Source organism: Colletotrichum paranaense (assembly GCF_030867605.1).
Source record: "Colletotrichum paranaense strain IMI 384185 chromosome Unknown Scaffold_6.1, whole genome shotgun sequence".
NCBI lineage: Eukaryota > Fungi > Ascomycota > Sordariomycetes > Glomerellales > Glomerellaceae > Colletotrichum > Colletotrichum paranaense.
The window spans coordinates 499,469-521,870 of record NW_026848964.1 but is presented as its reverse complement, the minus strand read 5'-3'; the positions used below and the strand labels follow the sequence as shown (position 1 = coordinate 521,870).

The 22,402-nt window shown below is 50.8% G+C and overlaps 7 protein-coding genes across 7 annotated transcripts; 4 read left to right on the top strand and 3 right to left on the bottom strand.

Moving 5' to 3' along the window:
- Positions 1 to 249: 249 nt before the first annotated feature.
- CPAR01_07789 (aminotransferase class I and II) lies at positions 250 to 2,670 on the bottom strand (the record flags this gene model as incomplete). The annotated part of the gene is made up of 2 exons (XM_060492058.1): positions 250 to 1,825; positions 1,895 to 2,670. The coding sequence occupies 2 exons, from the start codon at positions 2,668 to 2,670 to the stop codon at positions 250 to 252; spliced, it is 2,352 nt and encodes a 783-aa protein (XP_060348428.1).
- Positions 2,671 to 4,278: 1,608 nt separating this feature from the next.
- CPAR01_07788 (uncharacterized protein) lies at positions 4,279 to 7,827 on the top strand (the record flags this gene model as incomplete). The annotated part of the gene is made up of 5 exons (XM_060492057.1): positions 4,279 to 4,351; positions 4,418 to 4,850; positions 4,911 to 5,766; positions 5,835 to 6,327; positions 6,410 to 7,827. The coding sequence occupies 5 exons, from the start codon at positions 4,279 to 4,281 to the stop codon at positions 7,825 to 7,827; spliced, it is 3,273 nt and encodes a 1,090-aa protein (XP_060348427.1).
- A 558-nt stretch (positions 7,828 to 8,385) lies between these two features.
- CPAR01_07787 (uncharacterized protein) lies at positions 8,386 to 9,854 on the top strand (the record flags this gene model as incomplete). Its single annotated transcript, XM_060492056.1, has 6 exons — positions 8,386 to 8,701; positions 8,759 to 8,871; positions 8,927 to 9,045; positions 9,114 to 9,143; positions 9,199 to 9,676; positions 9,729 to 9,854. 6 exons carry the CDS (start codon positions 8,386 to 8,388, stop codon positions 9,852 to 9,854), a joined length of 1,182 nt encoding a protein of 393 aa, XP_060348426.1.
- A 307-nt stretch (positions 9,855 to 10,161) lies between these two features.
- On the bottom strand, positions 10,162 to 12,020 carry CPAR01_07786 (cysteine synthase K/M:Cysteine synthase B; the record flags this gene model as incomplete). The annotated part of the gene is made up of 5 exons (XM_060492055.1): positions 10,162 to 10,761; positions 10,820 to 11,241; positions 11,293 to 11,383; positions 11,439 to 11,562; positions 11,635 to 12,020. 5 exons carry the CDS (start codon positions 12,018 to 12,020, stop codon positions 10,162 to 10,164), a joined length of 1,623 nt encoding a protein of 540 aa, XP_060348425.1.
- A 1,198-nt stretch (positions 12,021 to 13,218) lies between these two features.
- CPAR01_07785 (multidrug resistance protein fnx1) lies at positions 13,219 to 15,483 on the top strand (the record flags this gene model as incomplete). The annotated part of the gene is made up of 9 exons (XM_060492054.1): positions 13,219 to 13,398; positions 13,461 to 13,594; positions 13,650 to 13,899; positions 14,006 to 14,181; positions 14,247 to 14,446; positions 14,499 to 14,856; positions 14,913 to 14,978; positions 15,032 to 15,085; positions 15,159 to 15,483. 9 exons carry the CDS (start codon positions 13,219 to 13,221, stop codon positions 15,481 to 15,483), a joined length of 1,743 nt encoding a protein of 580 aa, XP_060348424.1.
- A 2,974-nt stretch (positions 15,484 to 18,457) lies between these two features.
- CPAR01_07784 (succinate dehydrogenase cytochrome b subunit) lies at positions 18,458 to 19,232 on the top strand (the record flags this gene model as incomplete). Its single annotated transcript, XM_060492053.1, has 3 exons — positions 18,458 to 18,497; positions 18,570 to 18,651; positions 18,788 to 19,232. The coding sequence occupies 3 exons, from the start codon at positions 18,458 to 18,460 to the stop codon at positions 19,230 to 19,232; spliced, it is 567 nt and encodes a 188-aa protein (XP_060348423.1).
- Positions 19,233 to 19,869: 637 nt separating this feature from the next.
- CPAR01_07783 (TATA box binding protein associated factor) lies at positions 19,870 to 21,319 on the bottom strand (the record flags this gene model as incomplete). The annotated part of the gene is made up of 2 exons (XM_060492052.1): positions 19,870 to 20,864; positions 20,929 to 21,319. 2 exons carry the CDS (start codon positions 21,317 to 21,319, stop codon positions 19,870 to 19,872), a joined length of 1,386 nt encoding a protein of 461 aa, XP_060348422.1.
- Positions 21,320 to 22,402: the final 1,083 nt, after the last annotated feature.

Here is a 22,402-nt window from a genome sequence, read left to right as displayed (position 1 = left end):
AGGGCATTTGCGAACTCACTAGGAAGAATCACAGACTACATCAAATCAAACGGTATGGTGTTTTTCCGAAACAACTCAACTTAACAGTGGCGACTGAATTTGAGGCTGGATTAAAAATAGACTTGGTTCAATAAAATGGATGACCAGAGAAAGATGTAGGTTCTTCGCATCAAGCAGAGCATAGTGATGCCATTCTCCTCGCTCCCAGCGCCCTACACCAGTATGAGTCTCAAGCCTCTTTGAGAGCTGTTAGATAGATGTAAGGTTCCACTCTAGGGCACCTCGCAACATGTCCATGATGAAGGGCGGTGGAGATGTAGTGAACATATAACCCCTGCTCGTGTATCGGAGCTCTCGAATCAAGCTCTGTGGTCCGGTGAGAAACCCCGCGGGCAAGCCAAAAATTCGGTTGAAAGATCCGCAAACCAAGACGTGAATGTTCGTCCGCGAGGGGAACGAGATGAGTTGCCTTGGGTCCAAGTATTGAGAAGTGCAGTGGAGGAGGATGGTCATGACGGACTCTGGACCTGTGATGGCAGCAATCTCTTCGAGGATAGACGAAAGCAGATGGTGTGCCGAATCCTCTCCAACGCGGACGTAGACCGTGAGACATAGCTTTCTGTTTCTTCGATAGAGCTTTCTAACCTGTTGTACAAGTTGAAAGAGATCGACGTAACCCAGTAAAGTAGGGGCATCCTTTTTTGATGCCATTGCAAGGCCATCCCGAACAAACTGGGATGCGCCTCGTTCAAACAGCATGAAATGCTTCGTATGTCCTATCAGAGGGCGTGCAAGCGCTGCTATAGTGGAAGCCAACCCGATAGAGGCGTCCGCATAGGTCAAGGCGGCTTCCATGCCCGTGGCACGAGCAATGAGGTCCTCAACCACAAGATGGGGAGGAAACGTGCCGCAGATCCATCTGGCACCGCCTGCTCCAATGCCATACTGAGCACGAGATCCATGACCTATGTCGAGAATTCGAGGACCGCAAGTGCTATCGAAAAGCTGCCTATGGTCGCTGTGCGGTCCCATGGCAGCGTCCATCTTGATCAAGCTGCGTACCCAGTCAAAGACCTTGGAGGCCTCGTTGCAATCCTCCTCCCCATCGAAATCTTCTACTTTGGTCTTGAAGAAAGAACGAGATATCTTTCTCATCCTCCTCATACCAACGCTTGCTGCAGCGCGGATAACAGCATCAACAAGCCTGTTCACCTCCTCGTCTGTGAAGTCCGCCGAAAGATTGATTCGAACTCTGCTCTCCCAGAAAGGCACTGCTGGAGTGCAAACTGGTGTCGCCAGTAGTCCGGCGCATCTCAGGGCGTAAGAGAGCTTCGCAGAAAGGCTAGGCCTGCCGGTGTAGATAGGCAGAATCGGTGTACCGACGTCACCATAAACGAATATACCGAAGCGTTCCAGTTCCTCGCGACAGAATCGGGCAATTTCAGCAAGCCGTTGCAGGCTACGACGGATTCGATGTGGCTGCCCCAGTACCCATAACGTCTGGACCATTGTCGAGCTAGGTAAGGAGACATTGTCCTGGTCGTCGAGGCCGTCGATGTGCTCACGGATGATGTCCTGAAAGACAGCCTTCCCGACGATTATGCCTCCAATACCACCGACAGCTTTGGAAAGTGTTCCAGTGCGAATGTCAATCAGATCCCAGGGTAACGGGCTCTCTGGGTGGTGGTCGTTCCAGTATTCGAGGCATCCGCGACCCGTCTTCCCAAGAGAAAGGAAGGAGTGAGCCTCGTCGCAGTAAAGAGTGAATTCGTAGTCCTTCTTCAAACGATGTAGGAGATCCAGGGGGGGTACATCGGCTTCCATACTGCGGTGTCTTAAGTCAGTACCTGAAAACCCCTCAACCCACAAAAGGTACAAGATGATTTTCACAAACCTGTAAAGACCTTCTATGGCCACTATCACATTGACAGACTCATCAAAACACCCGCTCAGTAAGGTTTCAAGGTGCTCCATATTGTTGTGCTTGAACTTTCGCAAGTTTGGTGAGGGGGCCAGAAACACGCCGGTGAACATCGAGTTGTGGCAATTCTCATCCATGATGACCACAGTGGAGCAATCGATCAATGCCGGCAGCGCGATATAGTTAGATCCATATCCAGTGCTAGTGGTGAAGCAAAAGTCTGCTCCAAAGAAGTCTGCGATTGCAGGATTCGTTTCGTCTCGGAGAAGGGGAACAGCCTGTGTGTCGGACACCGGCAGTGCTTCCAAACACAGCCGCTGCAACTCCTCAGCCTGAGAAGTAGCCTTGTAGAAGCCAGCATAGTTATGAGAAGCTCCGTTGACAAGATTCGTCACGGAACCCAGTGCGTCGGAGGCTTCGACTCGGCCGAGACATTGTGTGGTGAGAACACGATAGTTTGCGCCCCACCAATTGAAAAGGGGCTCGACGTAGTTGTAGGAGAATAGGCCTTTCTGGGAGATCGGCCTGCGCGTGCCCTTGTTCTCGTTCAACAGGACTCGGAGTCTTGTGATTGCTAATCGAACTAGCTCACGGACCTTCTCGGTGTTTGTCACACTCGGAGGTCGACGTGTCTTGGGGGCGGCGAGGGATGACGTGGTACTAGTCGAGAGACTTGAGAAAGTACGCTTGCGTTCCGAAATCTCAGAGACAGCTGAGATCGAGACAACGACACTTTTGATATCACCCATTTCTTGCCCAGAAACTTTCCAGTCGCCCTCTGAAGAATAGAATGTAGAGAGTGAGCAAGGTATGTATCGAAAGGCAGGATAGGTTGGGACGAGGCAGGCGATCCAAGTGCCGGTAGAATACTGCCTTCGGGGACACAGAGAGCCTTTTCTAATTATCGTGAGTTTGCCTGCCGGACGCGCACCCTAGATACGGTCGAGGCAGTGGAACACGGCACTGCTCCACGATACTCAGTGCTCGCAGGAGCGAGCGAAAGGGCCCAGGATCCATCCTCATCGGACACAAAGTTGATCACCTGGGTATTCATTCAGTCCCTAAGCGCCACATCCTCCATCTTTTTGCTTTCTCCTCACAATATTGACCTCTTTTCCCTCTGTGGCTCTGTTGCTTTGATTGTGGATGTCGCGTGAGCGATTTCTGACACATTTGTGAGGATAGAGCAGTGCCACATGCTACCGACGAAGTGCGCCCGCACGTCGATACTTGTTTGGCATAGTGCGGTTGCTCATAAATGACCAGCCTAAGCATAATTGTTCGAGAGAAGGTATCGCGAGCTCTTCAGACTTCACACAAGTACAACGGAGGCATCTGGGCGAGTTATGTATGAGGGATTTGTCTTGGCGGTCTAGTCAATTGGGGATTCGGGGGACGGGCGCTTGACACTACTTATTTATGGGGAGCAGTAAGCTTTTCTGACTTTAGCATGTTCCCCATTCGCCAGTCAACTCCTTGTCGGCTTTCCTGTCTGGGGTAAAGTGCAGGGCAGTTGTGCGTATATGCAATGCGGTATTAATCTCCAACGTCTTTGGAGCTCTGACGGCAGTTCTCCATGCGGTGGCTCTGGCAAGTCTTCCTTTGTGTATCAGGAGGCCTCCGCGTTGTAAACAGCCATTCTGCTAGAAGGAAAAAATACCTTTCACATGAGAAGGCCATCTTGAAAGATACCTCAACTTGACTTTAGTAATCTCTTCACAATGATATGACCTCGCGTATGACTGTCAGTGGAGCCGGACGTTGTGCGAGCTCCGACATATGCTCTCTCGCCAACGTGACCCGCGGCTTGAATAGTCGGGATTTCGACCACGGCTCAAAGTCCTATCCAAGAAGACAAACCTTCTGACAGAATATTTCCGCAAACGGTGCTGTAAGTTAGTGGTTCTGTCGAATTCCCATGTATCCTTTCGACGCGGGAAGGTTTGGAGGTTACGCCTTTGGCGAAAATCCCTCGTGGGTCTGAAGAAACCATCAACGGCTGTAGCTGCCGAAGCTGAGATGGTCTGCTTTTATTTGCTCCTTCATTGAAAACTTTATTTTGTCTCGATCATGAGACGTATTCCGCGCAGCGCAGAAGCATCTGGAGAGACTGGTAATTAGCATATTGGCTTCTGTCGGAATAGAGCCTTCGAAGGCATCCTGCGCATCCCCTAGCGAAGCTGTCTGAGAAGTCATGGTGTAAAATCTCGGCATTGTTCCTGACATTTTCCTCAACCCACGGTCTAGAAACCTTGGGATTCCAAACCATCTGAAGTGAAATATCTATCCAGTCTCTCCTATATCTTGATATCCTCAGAGCAAATCTGTCACAGATCATTTCCTGCCGAGTCTCAGCCATGCACATAGGTATTGATGAAGAGTCAGCCAAGCTTTCTCTTGGCATTGAAGTCCCTATTCCCGGGCCAAAACGTATGTTGTTTGCAACAAACAGTCCTCCCATCTGAATCAAGGGACACAATATTGATCAGGTCTTAGCATTGCCTATCCTCGGCAACATCTTGGACATCGATCTCGTCAGCCCACTGGACTCCCTTATTGGGCTTGTTAGCGAATACGGTGAACTTTTGGCGTTTTTTTGTTCTTTTCCATCCAACACACTTGTGCGAGTTCATGGTGCTGATTCTCCAGGCCCCATTTTCTCTCTTACCTTTGCCGGCACGAGGGAAATAACGATCTCAAGTCGCGAGCTGGTGAATGAAGTCAGCGATGAGAGCCGGTTTTGCAAGATCGTCACGAGTGGTATTGAGACAATGCGAGCAGCAGCCGGCGACGGGCTCTTCACAGCGCAGCACAATAATCATACTTGGGGTGTGGCACACCGCATCCTCATGCCGGTGTTTGGACCCTTGAAAATTCGCAGCATGTTTGACGATATGAACGATCTTTCTGAGCAGTTATGTCTCAAGTGGTGAGCAGATTACGATGCAACATCCGGACATCTCGTGCCCCACTGGCTAACAAGCGATAGGGCCCGACATTGTCATTCTGCACCTATTGAGGTGGCTGATGATTTTACTCGGCTGACACTGGACACCATTTCTCTCTGCGCCATGGACTATCGCTTCAATAGCTTCTATCTCGACAAGAAGGCTCATCCATTCGTGGAGAGCATGGTGGAAGTCCTCGCTGAAGCGGATCTACAAGCCGTTCTTCCTGACGTTTTCAGCCTCCTTCGGCCCAGAGCGATGTCCAAGTTTCGAAATAGCATCGAGCAGATGCAGGCTACTTGTCGCGATATCATTGCTCAGAGGCGTCAAGCTAACGGCAAAAAGATACCCAACGACCTCCTCGATGCTATGCTCAACGGCAAGGACCCGGAGACTGGTGACTCTCTGAGCGAAGAGGCAATCGTACACAATATCATCACTTTCCTGGTCGCCGGTCACGAGACTACTTCAGGTCTTCTGTCTTTCGCCATCTACTACTTGGTAGAGCATCCCCAGGAGTTGAAGAGGGCACGGGAGGAGGTGGACAGGGTCGTGGGTCATGGCCCAATCAATGTGGACCATCTTCAGCAACTCCCCTTTTTGGACTCCGTCTTCCGAGAGACATTACGTCTTATGCCCACAGCGCCTGGATACTATGTTACCCCATTTAAGGACGAGATCATCGGTGGAAAGTATCTGGTTAAGCCAGGTGAGGCTTTGTGTGTTCTCCTGCACACACTTCACCGTGATCCCAAAGTTTGGGGTTCCGATGCGGAAGAATTCAGGCCTGACAGGATGAGAAACCTGGAAGACATCCCTCAGAATGCCTGGAAGCCTTTCGGCAACGGTATGCGTGGTTGTATTGGTCGAGCCTTCGCTTGGCAGGAGGCCCAACTCGTAAGTCGCCCAATCCTTCAGATCCTGACTTTTTTCCTCATGTTCCTGGTGGCTCACGACTGTTGTAGGTTATCTCAATGATTTTGCGCAACTTCGACCTTTCTAAAGGCGACCCCGACTACAGACTCAAGGTCAAGCATCTTCTCACCATCAAGCCCGCCAACTTCAAAGTTCGTGTCAGCTTAAGAAATGGCAAACGCCCGACGGACTTCCTGAAAAGTCTGAAAACGATTCCGAAGCCCATGCCGAAGCCCATTGCCAATCCTACGGTGATCAGCCCTTCGTTGCTCGGCCCAATGACCATTCTATTTGGTTCAGATACAGGCACCTGCGAGGCAGTGGCTCAGAGAATCGCCGTTGAAGCTGGGTCAAAGGGATACAACCCAGTAGTCATGCCTATGAATGACGCAGTTGATCAGCTACCGCAAAATCAGCCTGTCATTCTTGTCTCTGCTTCCTATAACGGGCTTCCGTCTCGCAACGCAGCCATGTTTGTGCCTTGGGTTCAAGGTCTCAAGCTCGGAGACTTGCAGCATTTGAAGTATGCCGTTTTTGGTTGTGGTATGTTCTAGTTCCCGCAGGCCCCTGAAGATACGCACTGGTGGCTTCGTATTCATACACAAACTGACGATAAGTTTCACAGGTCACAGAGATTGGCCAGCGACTCTATTCAAAGTTCCCAGGTCTCTTGATTCGATTCTTGAAACAGCCGGAGGACAGAGGCTGTGCACACTGGGAGTCGCAGACACAGCAGCTACTGATGTCTTCTTCGAAGTTGAGAAGTGGCTGATGAACGACTTGTGGCCAATTCTCCTGGGATATCCTACCATGAGAGCGACCAGGCCAAAGTCGGATATCGATGTGGAGCTCACGCTTGAAGATCCCCCACGGGTTACTTTGCGCAGTGGCTTTGTTGCAGCCACAGTCAGAAATTCCCTAGCTTTGTCGGCCGAGGGAGTCCCAGCAAAGAGACATCTTGAGCTAGAGCTCCCACCTGGGACATCTTATGAGGCTGGTGGTCACGTTCACATCTTGCCGGTGAATAATGCACAGCTAGTGCGCCGAGCTCTATCGTATTTCAGGCTGAGCGGCGATGTTGTCCTCACGATTCAGTCTGAATCTGGACGCCCACTCCCGGTCCCAAGCAATACCCCTGTGACAGCATGGGACCTGTTTGCATCTTATGTCGAGCTGACAGGTGCGGCAACTCCTGGAAATATTCAGGTAATGAGTGAGCTGGCAGTCTCAGATGAGACCCGCAGAGCCTTAGAGACCTTGTCAAAAAGCTTGCCTAGCTCGGAGCCGCACAATAGGGGCCTCAGTGTCCTTGAAGTACTGGAGTCTTATCCGGATCTCAATCTCCCGCTTTCGGAGTTCCTGATCATGTTACCTCGGATGCGTCCTCGTACATACTCTTTCTCCTCTTCCCCTGCTTGGCAACCCAATTCCGCCACCCTTACTTACACTGTTGAGAAAAATGGTGTAGCTTCGAATTACTTGGCTTCACTCCGCTCAGGAAGTGTACTCTTCGTTTCACCCTTGCCGTCAACACCTCACTTCTGCCTTCCAAGCGCAGCGACTCAAGCAACGACGCCGGTCATCATGATTGCTGCGGGGGCTGGTCTAGCCCCGTTCAGAGGCTTCATACAAGACCGCGCAATCTCACTACGTTCCGGTGCTACGTTGGCGCCGGCGCTTTTGTTCTTCGGCTGCCACGGACAGCTTCTTGATGACATGTATCGAGATGAACTCGATGAATTCGAGACTGAAAATGCTGTCAAAGTCTTCCGCGCCTTCAGCCGAGACGGAGATATGTCATGCAAGCATGTAACTGATCAGCTTCGGGACCATCTAGGGGAAGTCTCCGCTCTGTGGGAAGCAGGGGCAAAGTTATATGTATGCGGTGGAAAGAAGATTTCGGATTCTGTGTTCGATGTCCTTCGCATCGCCTTGTTCAAGGATGAGGAAAATACAGGGAAAGAGGCAGGTGCAGCGAATAATGTCCAGAAGTCCTTTGGTATGGCTCCGAAGAGCAGATACGTTGTAGATGTGTTCAATTGAGTAGATTATACTGCTCGTTTTCTTCATACTTTCCAATGCTAAGGCCTATTAATCTGACAGGGCTATTGCGCGCAACATGACGTGCCACAATCAATGTAGCATGGAGGAGAACTGTTTGAAGGTCCATCAGTATCTACAACCGTGGATGTTCATAAGCCTTCGTAGAGGCGACCCATTTCCTTTGCAAATTATGTACTTCGTTTGCGCTGATCTGAAAGAATGACATCAACTCTCAGTTTCTCATAGCCTTCCAATGCTCAGTCGTACGTTCTGTCTAGCTGACCGATCATCCGAAGACCTGCGCCCTTCATCTGACTAGCGCCCTGCCGCCGATCCGCCATGACGCCTTTTACTCGACAAACTCATACGTCAGCAAAAGTAAATGCACACTACTTTCGAGATCCTGCCTAATCAAGGCCAATTCATAGATATAAGCACGAATCCTCATCTAGTCCTTGTCGGATTTCAACTGCTGTCATAAACTCCCGGCCAATAATACTCAATAACTCGTCTCAACCAACACCCATTCTAATATCATCTTAGGCTCCGCATACCACCATGTCTAGTCTCCTTCAGCCCGTTGTTGTCGGGAACAAACTCCATCTATCCAATCGCGTGGTTATGGGTTCTATGACACGCAACCGCTGCGTGGATAACTGCAAGCCAGGCGGTGAACAAATTCAGCATTACTCAGAACGAGCGAAACATGGCGCAGGACTTATTATCGCAGAAGGCACTTTCATCGACTGGCAAGGCTGTGATTGGAAGTGGGCACCTCTCATGATCACCGAGGATCATGCGCAAGCATGGAAGAAAGTGACGACGGCTGTACATACGCAGGGTGGGAAGATTTACTTCCAGCCATGGCATCTTGGTGAGTGAAACCACAGGAGACGTAACGACTTGAAGTCCCTTACATTTGACTATCTAGGTCGCTGCCAAAATGAACAGATTCCTATTATGCAAGCAAAGAATCATCCGGTGTTTGCACCCTCCAAGATCCCGGCTCGAGGGGGCAAATACCGTGATCTTCCTGGCACTCCGGTATAAGTCTCACGACGTTCTAGAAAATTCTATTGACTAATCTACTTTGTTTCAGGGGCACACTCATAACATCACTGAAATTGAAAATCCGCGCGACTTCGTCAACATGTATCGACACTCTGCCATCCTCGCTAAAAGGGCAGGTTTCGACGGTGTTGAGCTCTTGGCTCAAGGGTAAGCGCCGGCGTAGTCATGGCACGATACCTCGCTGAATATGATGAAGATCACTGACACATGCGCAGCGGATATCTTCCCCAACAGTTTCTCAACTCGTAAGTGCCCCTGCCCAATGTTTTTCATTGTGGTATCACGCTGACATAGCGAAAGACGCGCGAACATCCGCACCGATGCGTACGGCGGCTCTGTCGTGAACCGGTGCCGATTCATCCTGGAGGTGTCGGATGCTCTGGCCGAAGTGTTCGGTTCCGAGTTCGTCTGTATCAAAATCTGTCCGACAGATCAGACAAATGACTCTGTCGTGACTTATGAAGAGATGAAGGATGTTTATACCCACCTTATCAAAGAGCTTGTCAAAAGGCGGATTGGCATCATCAATCTTTCGCGGCGCGGTGCAAATCACAATACAGGAACAGGAGATTTCTTTGGGAACACCGCACGGCCGGATGGCTTCCCTTTACCACTGGGTTACGATCCGGTTATTGACTTCGGACCTTTAGTCAAGTTTTCCGGAAGTCCTTCGATGCTTATGGCCAACTACGATTATACAGTCGACGAGGCGAATCGTCTGGTAGGAGAAGGCAAATCGGATTTGATCACGTTTGGCCGGCCCTTCATTTACAACCCAGTGAGTGTCTAATTCAGCGCGAATTCCAGGCTCCGTTCTGACTTTATCACAGGATGTCATCTTTCGAATTCAACATAGCATTCCTTTTGCAGAGAACAATCGAGGCAATAACGTTCATTACGGACCATTTGAGGAACCAAATCAAAACTATAATGATTGGCCCATTGCTGCTGCTTAGGCATCTTTGTGTTTCTGCAGGCTGTACTGGTAATCCTGAGAGCTATGATCACTTGGTGGGGAAGTTTTACGAATTGCGCATACAAACATGGGGGAAGGGATCTCGAGGTTTACTAGGTAGTCGTCGGAATACATCGGAGCAAATTTGGTGTGGTCAGAGATTCGATGTTCTTTTTACCAAAATGCTAATGCTCAAGCGTTATGCCCCTTTTTCAATTGACCCCTCCGGCCTTTGTTCATGTAAATATTTCAGACCATCATTTCGTGTCTTCATCAAGGTAATAGCAAATCATGAATACGCCTCTGTCTCACGCCAGCTGGAGATACGACTGGCGATGACCAACCAATTCTTCAACGCTCGAGGTGGCGGGCATATCTTTGGAACAACCCCCCGATGTAGCTTTGGTAGTTCTCTCAAGCTCTTTCAAAGCACGGAAGCCTCCTCGAACACTATCAGCCTCAAAGCCCTTTGCACGCAGGACACTGGTCGCTACCCTGGCGCTGTCGCCGTCGTAGCACAACACTAGAATAGGCTTCTGTCGATATTCTTCCAACTCTTTGCCGACGTCTTTGTTCGAGTCAAATGTCGTCTCAAGCTTGAGCCATAGTTGTTCCAGAACCTTTGAGTCGGAGAACGGTTTCCAGTCACTGGACTCGACGATCGGAATATTTTCGGAACCTGCGACATGGTGCATCTGGTAGTCTTCGGATTGTCTCAGATCGAGAATGATCGTGTTTGGAAGGCGGGGGATAAGTGCAGCACTACTCGTATCGACATAGCGTGGTGTACTCGGCAAATGGGTCTCGTTGGTCCGGATAGCACCTGCAGACGGAATTTGCATGAAGACTTCAGTCGCAGTCTTTTCCCATGCCTCATCGTAGCGGTGAAGGTCAACCTTTGTAAGGTTCTAAGAGAAAGGTCAGTCTTCTATTTGAGTATATCATGGAAAATGTGATCGTCCATACCTCGTTGTGGATTGCAGGAAAATGCTCAGGTCCCAATTTCGCAAAGTACTCATCGATGTACTGGTAAGGCAAATCGCAGCAGACAAAAACGCAGTGGATCTCGCCAGAATCGTCGGCTAGTTCATTCAGATTGCCGGCCGCGATACGCTTATCAAGGAACTGGTAAAGGCCTTGCAGGTTGAAACCTGAAGACGGGCCGGCGATGAGGCCTTGTCTGCACAGGTCCAGCGAGAGCGAATAGGAGTGTTGAGAACCGACATGCTCAACGTGGTCGACTGCGGATCTCCATGGAAACTCTACTGGTTGAAGAAGAGCGTAGGATCGGGGGCCAGGAACACGATCGCCAGGCGCGGTGCAGACACCCAGCCGGTATACTGACGGCTTAGCCTGCTTGAAGTAGGTTCCAAGACCAGTTAGAGTGCCTATTAGTATGTTAGGCGTTGTCGACGAGACGGAGTTGACATCTTTCCTACCAGAAGTACCCATTCCTGCGCAAATGAGAGAAATCTGGGGCAGTTGCTTGAAGATTTGGGGTCCAGTCCACCGCACATGAGACTTCCAATTCTACCAAAATTTGTCAGTGCCTCCTCATCACTGATAGGCGCTAGGTTACACCTACATCGTCATTTTCGTATTGGTTTGGGTTGAGCGCAGTGCCCTTATCGCTGCCCATGTTTCTTGCGGCACAAATGCCTCCTCGTGGGTCCAGAGGCTCAGGTTGAGAAGGGCCACCAAACAGGGTACTAACGACCAAGTAGTCAGCTATGCTGTTCATGGATCACCGAGCACCTAATGATAGAGGCAGAATATCTTACATATCCAGTCCGAAGAACTGCATCAACCTCAACTTCGCTTGACTAGTCTTGTTGCTGAGAAAGGCCCGCACATCTGGCACATCGTAGTAGACTCTGGAAGCCAATGACATAGAGATGACCGTCGAGCCGGAACTGTACTCGACGATGGTCTCTGTCTTTCCTGGTACAACCCCATTCTGGAGCAGATTGAGTGCTGGCATAGCCTTGACGTTATTCGCAGGATGCATCGACATCATCTTGGCATAAATCCGGACGCCATGCTGACGATAGGGGTTCAAGGCTTCAGGTACCTCGACTAGTGGCAGAGGCGGGGCAACATCAGGATCGAAATAGTTCCTGACGGAATCTGGCCCTGTATAGACATTTAAGTGATTGGGTTGGGCCATTACTTCTGATTTTCCTTCGGAGGACTTTGGGAAGAATTATGAAACAAAGAAGGGTGATGTCGAACGGCACTGATTATCAGATGGTCTCATTATCGGAGACTGCGAGTGCTACTTTATAGTCTCTATTGCTCTCGGACTACCTGACCCATCGTCTGAGGGGTCAATGGAAGAGAGAAATAACTCAGCTATACAGCTCAAGTTATGATTCGACAGCATCGCTTGATCATCCTCCCAGGCGCGGCCACTCTTACACGCCGCGTATACCCGCGGTCAGTGGACCGTCATCTGGCAATGTAACTCTGCTGTGACATTTTTAGAGGGTAACCATGAAATCAAGACGTATGAAACTCGGCCTGTCAGTAATTTCGGGCATCCTTCCTGCTCGTTTCCATCCCACGTTCCCGACCATTCTCCAATAATGACGGACGTCGATAACCTTCAGAGCCTGTGCTAACGCGATGCCCCTGTCAACATTGGTCAACACCACACTAAAGAAAGCCGATCGACACGAGTCATCAAGGTTATTCACATTTGCTGACACCAGGTATGTTTGTCTTCAAGGTACCTTGTGAGACGGGCGACATCTTGCGTCCTGCAAGGGCATACGTAACGACATCGTGCCGATCATCCTCCTGGGGAGTAACAACAGACCCCAAGAGACAATTAAAGAAAGTCGTAATCCGGCTCAAAGGTGCCGTGCTGAATGGATCCAAAACGGTTGCGCTTCGACGATATATAAGAAGAGCTCAATTGCGAAGTTTTGGGGGAGTCAGTTTGCGCTCGTTTCCCCAAGTTGAGCATGTTTCGCGGGAGCATCCAGCCAATCCACAAGGGTTCTCGTTGCCAAGCCAATCCCTGTCGGACGGGGTCAGATCGTCAGATGTCCGCGCAGGGGTTCTGTTTCCACAGGACCACTTACCGTCACGATAATCTTGGAAACAAGCAGTAGTCACAACTTGGCATTCGGCAGTATAGAGACACAGATCAGGGGTTCTCGTGTTTAACAACGCACTGAGGCGACTTTGGGCATGTCGCCATTTACCCTGATGGCCGGGGGTTCGGTCTCCGATCCTACGAACGGCCGAAGCCGGGGGCTTTCTTCCTAGCCTAGTTGCTCGCATCTTTTGAGCTGGGCACACGCAGCCACATTTCCTTCTTTCCTTCTTGAGTAAGTCGATGTTTACGCTCTATCTTCAACATGGCCGCTCCGAACGAAAAGACAAGTGGCATCCTGACTGAAGCTGCTCCTGATGCTCCAGCAGTTGGACAGCCTACAGCTGGGCCTAGCCAAGAGTTGGCGAATAGCTCCGAAGATGAGAAACCTACCCATCAGTTCAACGAACAGACATTCTATGTTCGTCCAAGGACTATCATCACAGTAAGTTAGGTTGTAGTCCTAACGTATTTGAACGCTTTCTGAGACTGATCATCACTGTCCAGATCTTCCTGGCTTGCGCCAGCGTGGATCTCGTCGCTCTCATGGACCAGACCACGCTCGCAGCTAGTCTTAACATCATCGGCAACTCTCTCAATGCCAGTAATCAGACAGCATGGATTGCCAGCGGATACTTCATGTAAGTACAGGCGATCATCTGTCGCAGCAGCAAGGTAATTGATTGATTCAACCAGAACATCCACTGTCGGCCAGCTCCTCTACGGACGACTGTCGGATATCTGGTCGCGGAAAGTAATCCTCCTCATTGGCTTGGCAATCTTCTTCATCGGTTCTCTCGCCAGTTCAGTCTCAAATACGGGGACCCAACTAATCGTCTTCCGAGCTTGGACGGGGATCGGAGGCGGCGGCTTGATGACCGTCGCTCAAATGATCGTGAGCGATGTGGTGCCGCTCAGGGAAAGGGGCAAGTATCAGGGCATCTTGGTAAGTCTTGCGCTACCTAGGAAGTCAAGGGCTTGAGTGAGAATATTATTTTTCCACGGGCCACGAAGATCATTGTTATTCTCTGCAATTGCTGACAGTATTCAAGGGTTCTGTAGTTGCTATTGCAAATGGAATAGGGCCAGTCATCGGCGGAGCTCTTGCTTCCCAGTCCAAAGACTCATGGAGATGGATCTTCCGACTCAACATGCCACTCACTCTTCTATGTACACTTTGCGTCATCTTCTTCATGCCGCTTAGGAAGGTGGAAGGCAACTGGAAACTGTGTGTGCCTATTCCTATCCGAACGGAACCTGGTGAATCCGGGACATTGCTAACATAATGTCCAGCAAGCTCAAAGCTGTCGACTTTGTTGGAAGCTTCCTTGCTTTGGCTGGAACAACCGTACTCATGCTCGGCTTGACGTGGGGTGGAGGTGACCATCCTTGGAACTCAGCGCACGTCATTGCCACTCTCGTAGTGGGATTCTTTGTCTGTATCGGCTTCATCCTTTGGCAGTGGAAAGGCGCCAAGTTCCCTCTCGTGCCATGTGAGTTTTGTTCATTGACTGTCGAGGGGTTGAAACTGATCGAGGCCTTTAGTACACATTTTCAAGTCGAAGATCGTGAATGGCGCATGTATCACCATGGCAATCAACGGGTGGAACTTTGTCGTCCAGGTCTACTACATCCCCGCCTTCTATCAACTAGCCTACGGGTACTCGGCAACGAAGTCCGGCGCCATGCTTCTCCCAGTTACTTTGACGCAGACGCTTTTCAGCACGTTGGCAGGTCTCGTAGTACACAAAATTGGGCGCTACCGAGAGTGCATCCTGCTGGGTTGGGTGATGTGGGCCGTAGGCATCGGTTTGATGTCGACACTCGACGAGTTTTCAAGCGTGGGGAAGCAAGTTGGATACTCGCTACTTGTTGGTGCAGGCGTTGGCAATACATTACAGCCGTAAGTGAAGAAGCCCGTGTCGAATCACTGACTCGAGCTAACTGACGCGCCTTCAGGGCACTGATCGCGATCCAGGCCGGTGTGAGTAGAAGGGACATGGCAGTGGTTACCTCGTTCAGGAAGTAAGTCATCTCCATATCGTCTCGTGTGGTAAGAGATAACTGACAATGCATAGCTTTATACGTAATTTCGGAAGCACTATTGGACTTGCCATCTCCGGAACCATCATGTGAGTCTACACATCCTTCCGACCCCACAAGTACCCACGATATCCTCCAGCATAACTGACTTATGCTTTGCAGTAATAACATCCTGGCAAGCAATATAGCTAGCCTTGGCCTGGGAGATGACGAGTCTCGGAAGCTGCTCGCGAATCCTCAGCAAGTGCTATCCAGCCTCCCTCAAGCTGAGGCACAAAGGCTCAGGGCTGCAATTTTGCCTGGCTACAGGAGGGCATTCCGTATCATCTTCCTGGTCATGGCAGGGCTTGCGGCCGTCGCATTCTTTGTAGCGTTCTTCTTGATGCCACAAGTAGAATTGAGCAGGCCTGACGATGCCAAGTTGAAGGAGGAGGCCCGGGGGAAGGATGACAAAAAGCCAGTCGATGAGACGGAAATAAAGGCTTGAATATTCCTGTAATTTCTCAAAAGCAAATACACAACGAGCTAAAGACTTCATGTTGAGTATGTGCCGATGATACTCCATCCGCTCGCTTAGACTCGAAATTCGAGAGCTGTTTCCAACAGTAATCCAATGATACGCTCTCTCTGGAGTTAGATCCTCACATCTGTCATACACTCTGGTATCCAAACGCACAAGCTTCGAAAAGATCCCTCTCACAATCCCGCTCATTTGCACTTCGCGCCGCAGTGGACGTGAGGGTAGTCATCGGGGCAAGTGCACCTGAGCCACAGGAACTTGTCCTTGCATCTTCCCATGGTGCAGGCACCGTTGTCGTCTGTGCAAGCAGTTCCCCCTGCCGAAAATGTGAAGGGTTGACAGCTCTTGGTGATTGCCGTGACAGTGCCGGCTGCGTAAAGTCCGGTGAGGATGAGGGACAGCTTCATCTTCTATCTTCAGGTCAGTACAGCATACTGTGGAAATTTATACCTCTTGGCGAATGACCTACGGAAAAGATTATTGGGTCAAAATCGACGGTTTATGAGACTGTTTGGACAGGTGATGTAAGGTTGACAGGCAGTGTAAACTCATAGCCTCAAGGAGACGCCTTCGTTTAAATGCGTAATGAGACTCACGTTACCAGATGTTAGCACCCAAGATTTTCGGTCATTAATTTGCCGAATCCAAGTCAGATAAACTCTGTTTATACGAGTTGTCGTGATCAGACTCATGCCATGGTCATTTCTGCTGTTCCCACCGTTGTCACTAACCAGGACCCAGGTTGTCAACGACTGGTCTTGTGGACCCATCTAGCGTTATGCTTCATCAGAGAGTGTGGGCTATCCGTATAATGATTCGAGATTATTTCGTCAATTGACAGAAATGTACATGTCGCCCAGCCCAAAACCGACGTCAACTGAATTGAGCCAGTTGCGAAACATGCTCAGTCATACAAGCTTCCTTCGATAGGCTTGTGAACCGGGCTATTTCCTTCTGATGCGTGGACACTTTCCCGCAACATTGAAATATCGACAAGGAGCGATCAGGGGATCAGTTGTAGGGTCCGCTGGAATGGTCTGTACCTACAGCAGAGTACTAGCTGCCACCGCACGGCGTAAGTTGCCGAAATCTGGTAACGCGACCCATCAATTGACTGCACCAGAGTCTTTGCGTCTGTGGTCCAGCTGGTCGCTCTGACTCGCTCACGGTACCAAAAACGGCTAAATATCGTATTCCCTGAAGTTCGCTCTGTTTCGCACAGTTCATCATTACTCCTGACCTTGATCAGAGATTGATGTAAGACGTAGGCATCTCCATAGACCCAAACCTTATTGTCCGCGTTACCGGTTGCGCGGCGCCATCCCCGGCACTGCCGATAGAACAACCACTACTCATGCCGCAAGTCAACACGATTGATCACTCAGTGTAGCGTATTAACCACTATCAAATACTTGGAAGAATTGGATGAAGCCCCAAGCGAAGGGAAGTTGCACAGGCCGCAACTGTAGTGGCTCAGTCACATATCGTCTGGATGTAGGTTGATGTAAAGCCCATATAGAGCCAACGCGGGCCGCAAACTCAGTTAGACCATCGTCCCTGGAAGCTTATTCTTATGAACTCCTGGCTTAAGCTACTGGCCAAAGATGTGAGGCTGACGGAACTGCCACTACGACTTGGTAGTGTCCCTACCTGGAAAAAGTCCGAGACCGACGGTCCTACATGTCAATGAGCATCCATATTTCACCGAGATCAGAAATGGGGGGGTCTTAACGTGAAGTTGAAACAACCGGAAAGACATAACATGAGGAAGGTAGTCATTACCAATGATAGCACAGGAACCTCTTTAAAGACTTAGTCCTTGCTCAATCTGGGCTTACTCCAATGCCTGTAGACAATGAAGACATCCAACGAAATCAAATATGTCGAGACCACTAACTTGTAGCCAGACTGATGATCGATAGCTTCACGTTTTTGCTTTTTGCTTAGCATGCCCTCTGGTGGGTGGCAACGCGGAACGGCACCTGCAGCATGTCTCTAACGACATCGAGATCGGTAGCGTCTGGTCCTTGGAGGTACGAAAGCCTTCCTGACATCGTGAGGCAGGCGCACTTGTCTGCTTCAGCAGTACAAGGGTAGATTGACCTCATTGAAATCGACGATAATGAAGCCCCGAGCAGGAGCTGCTGTCAAAAAGGACCAATTCAACACCGCTGAACTCAATTAAGGAAGACAAGCGCGTACGGCATGCCCTCACAAGACCACAGAAACATACATCACGTCAAGGACAACAGTGTGTAGATGCCTATAAATGAAACGGTTTCTAGACGGTGCAAACCAGAACCCGAGATCAACGAAGGATCCAATCCCAGTATTACTCTCCAACCACCCACAACCCAAGGGTTTTACCAGCAGCGCCTTTCATGGGTGAACCATTCTCTCCCAAGGGAGTGAAGGCCACCATTAGTTATGCTGCGGCGGGCGGCCGTTGCTATCTGAGGAGAGGAAAAGAGAAAAGAGAGAGGAAAACACGCGCAAGGTCGACGCGGTTTTGTGTGCCACGAGAGAATTTTCCAGGCTGGTCTGTGCGGGAGGTGGTGCTTAGCTAATGATGGCCCAGTGGGTCCTGTCCTTACCCTGAGGTTCTCGTCTAAGCTTTTTTCCGGTCAGCGCCCAGCGAGGTTCCTGTCCCTTTGCGGCCAAGATCACGTGGTCACGAAAGCTTAGGAAGTGGTCTGCGCTGATTGGTCAACGGGTAGCCGAAAAGCCGAGGGGATTCCCGTGCTTCGCTTCAATCGGAGAGTCCAGCGATCCAAGGTGCAGAGTCTCCAATTTATTCTTCTTTGGTGCAAGGAGCTTGACATCAACACCCTCAAACCCCCGACGACTCGAATCCCCTCCGCCTGCGGCCGAATTCCCTACGCGCCCTCCCCGATATCGAAATCGTACCGATCACCAAGTAATCACGCTTTATACCGACACAATGATTGCGCAAAGGGTGGGCGTGTCGGCCATGCGCCGAGGTTCGTTTACATCATCGATGCCCCGAATGGATCAGAGGACAATGGAAGGCTGACGAGAGATGCAATCGATAGCGGCAGCGAAGCCCTCCGTTTTCTTCAACCAGCAGATCCCCAAGATCGTTGCTTCACAAAGCATGTCGACGAGCCAGTCTCGGTACGCAATTGGCCTTCCCACGTCTCCCCTTTGCCTTTGAAGCACATGCTTCCGACTATTCCCTCACAAACGAGTCAAACACCCAGACACTCGATAAACCAGTATCAAATCCTAACATGATCTACCATCGTCACAGTCCCGTCGCAACCACCAAGCTCACCCCCCAAGATGGCCTCGAGCTCCTCGCAAAGCAGCGCCTCAGCCGCCCCATCTCCCCGCACCTGACAATCTACAAGATGGAGCAGACCTGGTTCGGCGCCTCCATTTGGACCCGTATCACCGGCGGCGGTCTCTCAGCCGCCTTCTACGTCTACTTTGGCACCTACCTCGTCGCGCCCCTCCTCGGATGGCACGTCGAGAGCCAATCCCTCATCGCTGCTTTCGGCGCCCTCCCGCTCGCCGCGAAGGGCGGCCTTAAGTTCCTTGTCGCCTGGCCCTTCACCTTCCACTTCTTCAACGGCATCCGCCACTTGACCTACGATTTTGCTCTCGGCTTCGCCAAGCCTGAGATCGTCAAGTGGGGCTGGGTTATCTGGTCCAGCTCGCTCGTCGCGGCTGTCGGCCTCGCCTTTGCGTGGTAAATTGAGAAGGAAGTTGGGGGTCAGGGAGCGCCAAGAGGATCAGTACATGTGGTGGCACGTGGTAATCGGGTACAGGGACGCGGCAAGGAGACGACGGCTGGTCATAAGGACTGAAGGGGGACGAGAGGAAGACGAAGAGTGATGGGAGATTTGGGGGGTAACCTGGAGTTTTATTGGTTGGCGCCTGGAAATTGCTAGGCGTTCGGCCTCCCTAAGCTTAAAGCGAGAGGGATTGTATAGACTGAAAGCTGTAAAACGAATTCCCTTGAGTAACAAGCATGTTAATCAATTGTTCCAACCATTCTATGTAGTCGTTCACTGAGTGTTGGCTGTAAACTCTCTTTCCTCGTGGACATCATAAATGGAAGAGCATATCAAGCTTGTATCCACGTTCAGGGCAAGATTCGCGCCGGGACAGAATGGTATCAGCAGAGTGGATCAAATTAACATCATCGTCAGCCTCTCTTACGAACTACAAAACACAGGCATCATTCGAGGGACAGTGAATAAATCATAGGTTAACTGCCAGACGCCAAGGGTCTCAATTTATGTGGTATGCCTCCCTAAAACCATGTTTTGCCATGCCTGATCCAAACGCCGTTACGCCTTCCAAAGATCGTCACCACTAGCCGGACTGCTACTCGATATTCCTAGCATCCAAGACGTGTTTGATCAGTCTCCGGTTGCCTAGACTATTCAGCCGCTCTCCGAGGATGGGCCCGATGAACTCGTTGAGTTCAGCAGCATAGCTATTGGCGCTTCCGTTTATGCCATTGACGGTTGTTCTGTCGTCCTCAATCATTGTAGCAATGGCCTTGAGAATTCCACCGACGAGCATCTCAAACTCGATGCTCTCGCCCTTGTCCTTGAGGGGCTGCAGAATGTTATCGTTGTAGGCCCTCAGGCATTTGAGGACCAAAACCCGCACCGCCTCGGGGCCACCAGCGGAGGCAACGCCCGTGATGGCACCAAAGTGCGTCGAGGGCGGCTTATCGGGGTCCATGAAGAACTTCAAGCATGTGCGCACCAACTTGGGCCGTAGCAGATTATTCGAGGCGGCGTACTTGCGCGCAATCTGGCCAAGGAGCGACGCGGAGAATTCCCTAAGCTGGTATTGCTCACGCATGGCGTCCGCACCATCCTCGGCACCGATTTTACGGCTAAGGATGCACGTGAGCACAGGGGAGGCGATGGAGTTGGCGTAGGGGTCAAGGTAGAGCTTGGTGTTTGCGATGAGGGCGGCCGTAAGCTCCATGGCCTGGCGAAGTGTGAAGACGTCGTCGAGACGGTGGGTGACCTGGTTCGCGACGAAGTTTATGAAGTAAGGGATCAGCTGGTGCAGACCCGGATCGTCGCGAACGGATTCGAGGGCCGCCTGACGAAGGCGCACCACCTCTTCGTCGGGATTGTCATCAAGGACGGCGTTTTGAACCTTTTCGAAGTAGAGGATGAGTTCCTTGGATACGACGTGCTTCACGGCGGGACGGAAGGAGAGATTGTCGTTGCCGGCGAGGGCAGCGAGAGCAGGGTTAGCACCCTGGCCCTTTGGTACGAGTTCTTGACTTCGTGATTCGGCCGTGGTGGGGTTCTGCGGGATGGAGGGTTGGACGCCCTCGATGGCGAGCCAGTGTGCTGGAAATACAGCAGTTAGCAGACGATACATTGGAGACAAACTAAAGAAGACGAAGTAACATACCCGTAAAGCTCATATCACGCGGCACTTTGGGCAGAGGAGCGTTGATGAGCTTCTCAAAGTCGACCTCCTCGTCTTCGAGGTAAAAGAGCGGTTGCCCGGGTCCCAAGCTAGCCTCGCCATATCGCAATGGACGCGTCGAGTCGTATCCGTAGAGAGGCTCAATATTGAGGGCCTTGAGCGCAGTGCTAATGTCGTTGACGGTCAAAGTGGTGCGACGGGAAGCACGCATGAAGCGCAGCGCCTCGACGAGGACTTGTCCGATTCGATACTCGACATCTTGCGTCAGGCAGCGCAATGCATCGTCGTTAAGGTTGGGAATTCCGACGGACTCTGCGACGTCTTTGACATTGTCTGGGTTCCAGAGGAGCTTTGGCGCGTCCTGTTGCGCCATCGCGCCGGTGGTATATAAGTTCAAATGGTGAACGCGACGACGAAGATGCTTGTGGTGGAGGAAGAAGAAGACGAGGCTGAGTGATGGAAACTTGGGGTAGGACGGGGCACGGCTAAGCTAGGGGATGAGCTCGGGACGCCGCAGCGCAGATTCAGCCCACTGCACGGTGGAAGATGAGATCCTCGGTGTGGGGCCAACAGGAATCGGCAACGGAAGGTGCAGTCAGCAAGTTCTACCTTACAGAAGCATGCAGATATGTAACTCTTCCATTACTTTTCAAATCAGGTAGTGCCTATTTAGTAGAAATGTATATTTTCTTGCGTAATACTCACCGATCCTGCTTCGTAGAGTGCCTGACTCATATTTATGAATATATTGATCAAGGGTTGACTGAACGCTATCAGGATGGTTGTGGAAGGATTTACACCACTATTGCTCGTCTCTGGCTTCATCAAGTCAGCCAGAAGACGACCAAGCTTATTGACTTCACATGTCGAGTTCGGCATTGCAGACTTTGCAAGCCTTGCGTACCTGTTCAATACAAACACTCATCCCGTATCTCTGGCGTTCTTGGCACTGTCTGTGATCCTGGATGGGGATATGCCTCGCCTTAGTATTGCTGGCTCGGCGATATCATAGCTTCCAGGCCTAACGAAGTCAGACATTATGACTTGTCGTAAGGTGCCTCCGGTATAACAGTTTGTGAGATGATTGACCAAAACTCGCCGAGAGTCAGCCAACTCCCCTAACTCCATGTTCCCCCGATTCTTGTAACTGCGCCGTGTCATGACAAAGAGCGGAACGGCGCTAATGCAATTGGATTATTTTATGGGTCCAGAGCCGGTGCCCGGGCCCGGAGATGCGGGCAACACCCATGCTGTGATGCCGAGAGCGAACGTGTAAGTCGACGAGAGGGTTGGTTTTTTGGTGTATTCGATTATCTTCCTCTTGGGGCTCTGTGTTGGACTGATAAGTATAAAGGGCTTGCTAGACCATGATGAGAATCCCTTCTCTAACTCCAGCATTCATAACACTCACACCCTCTTACAACCTCTTACGCGCTCAAGAGCTTGTTCTGATCGC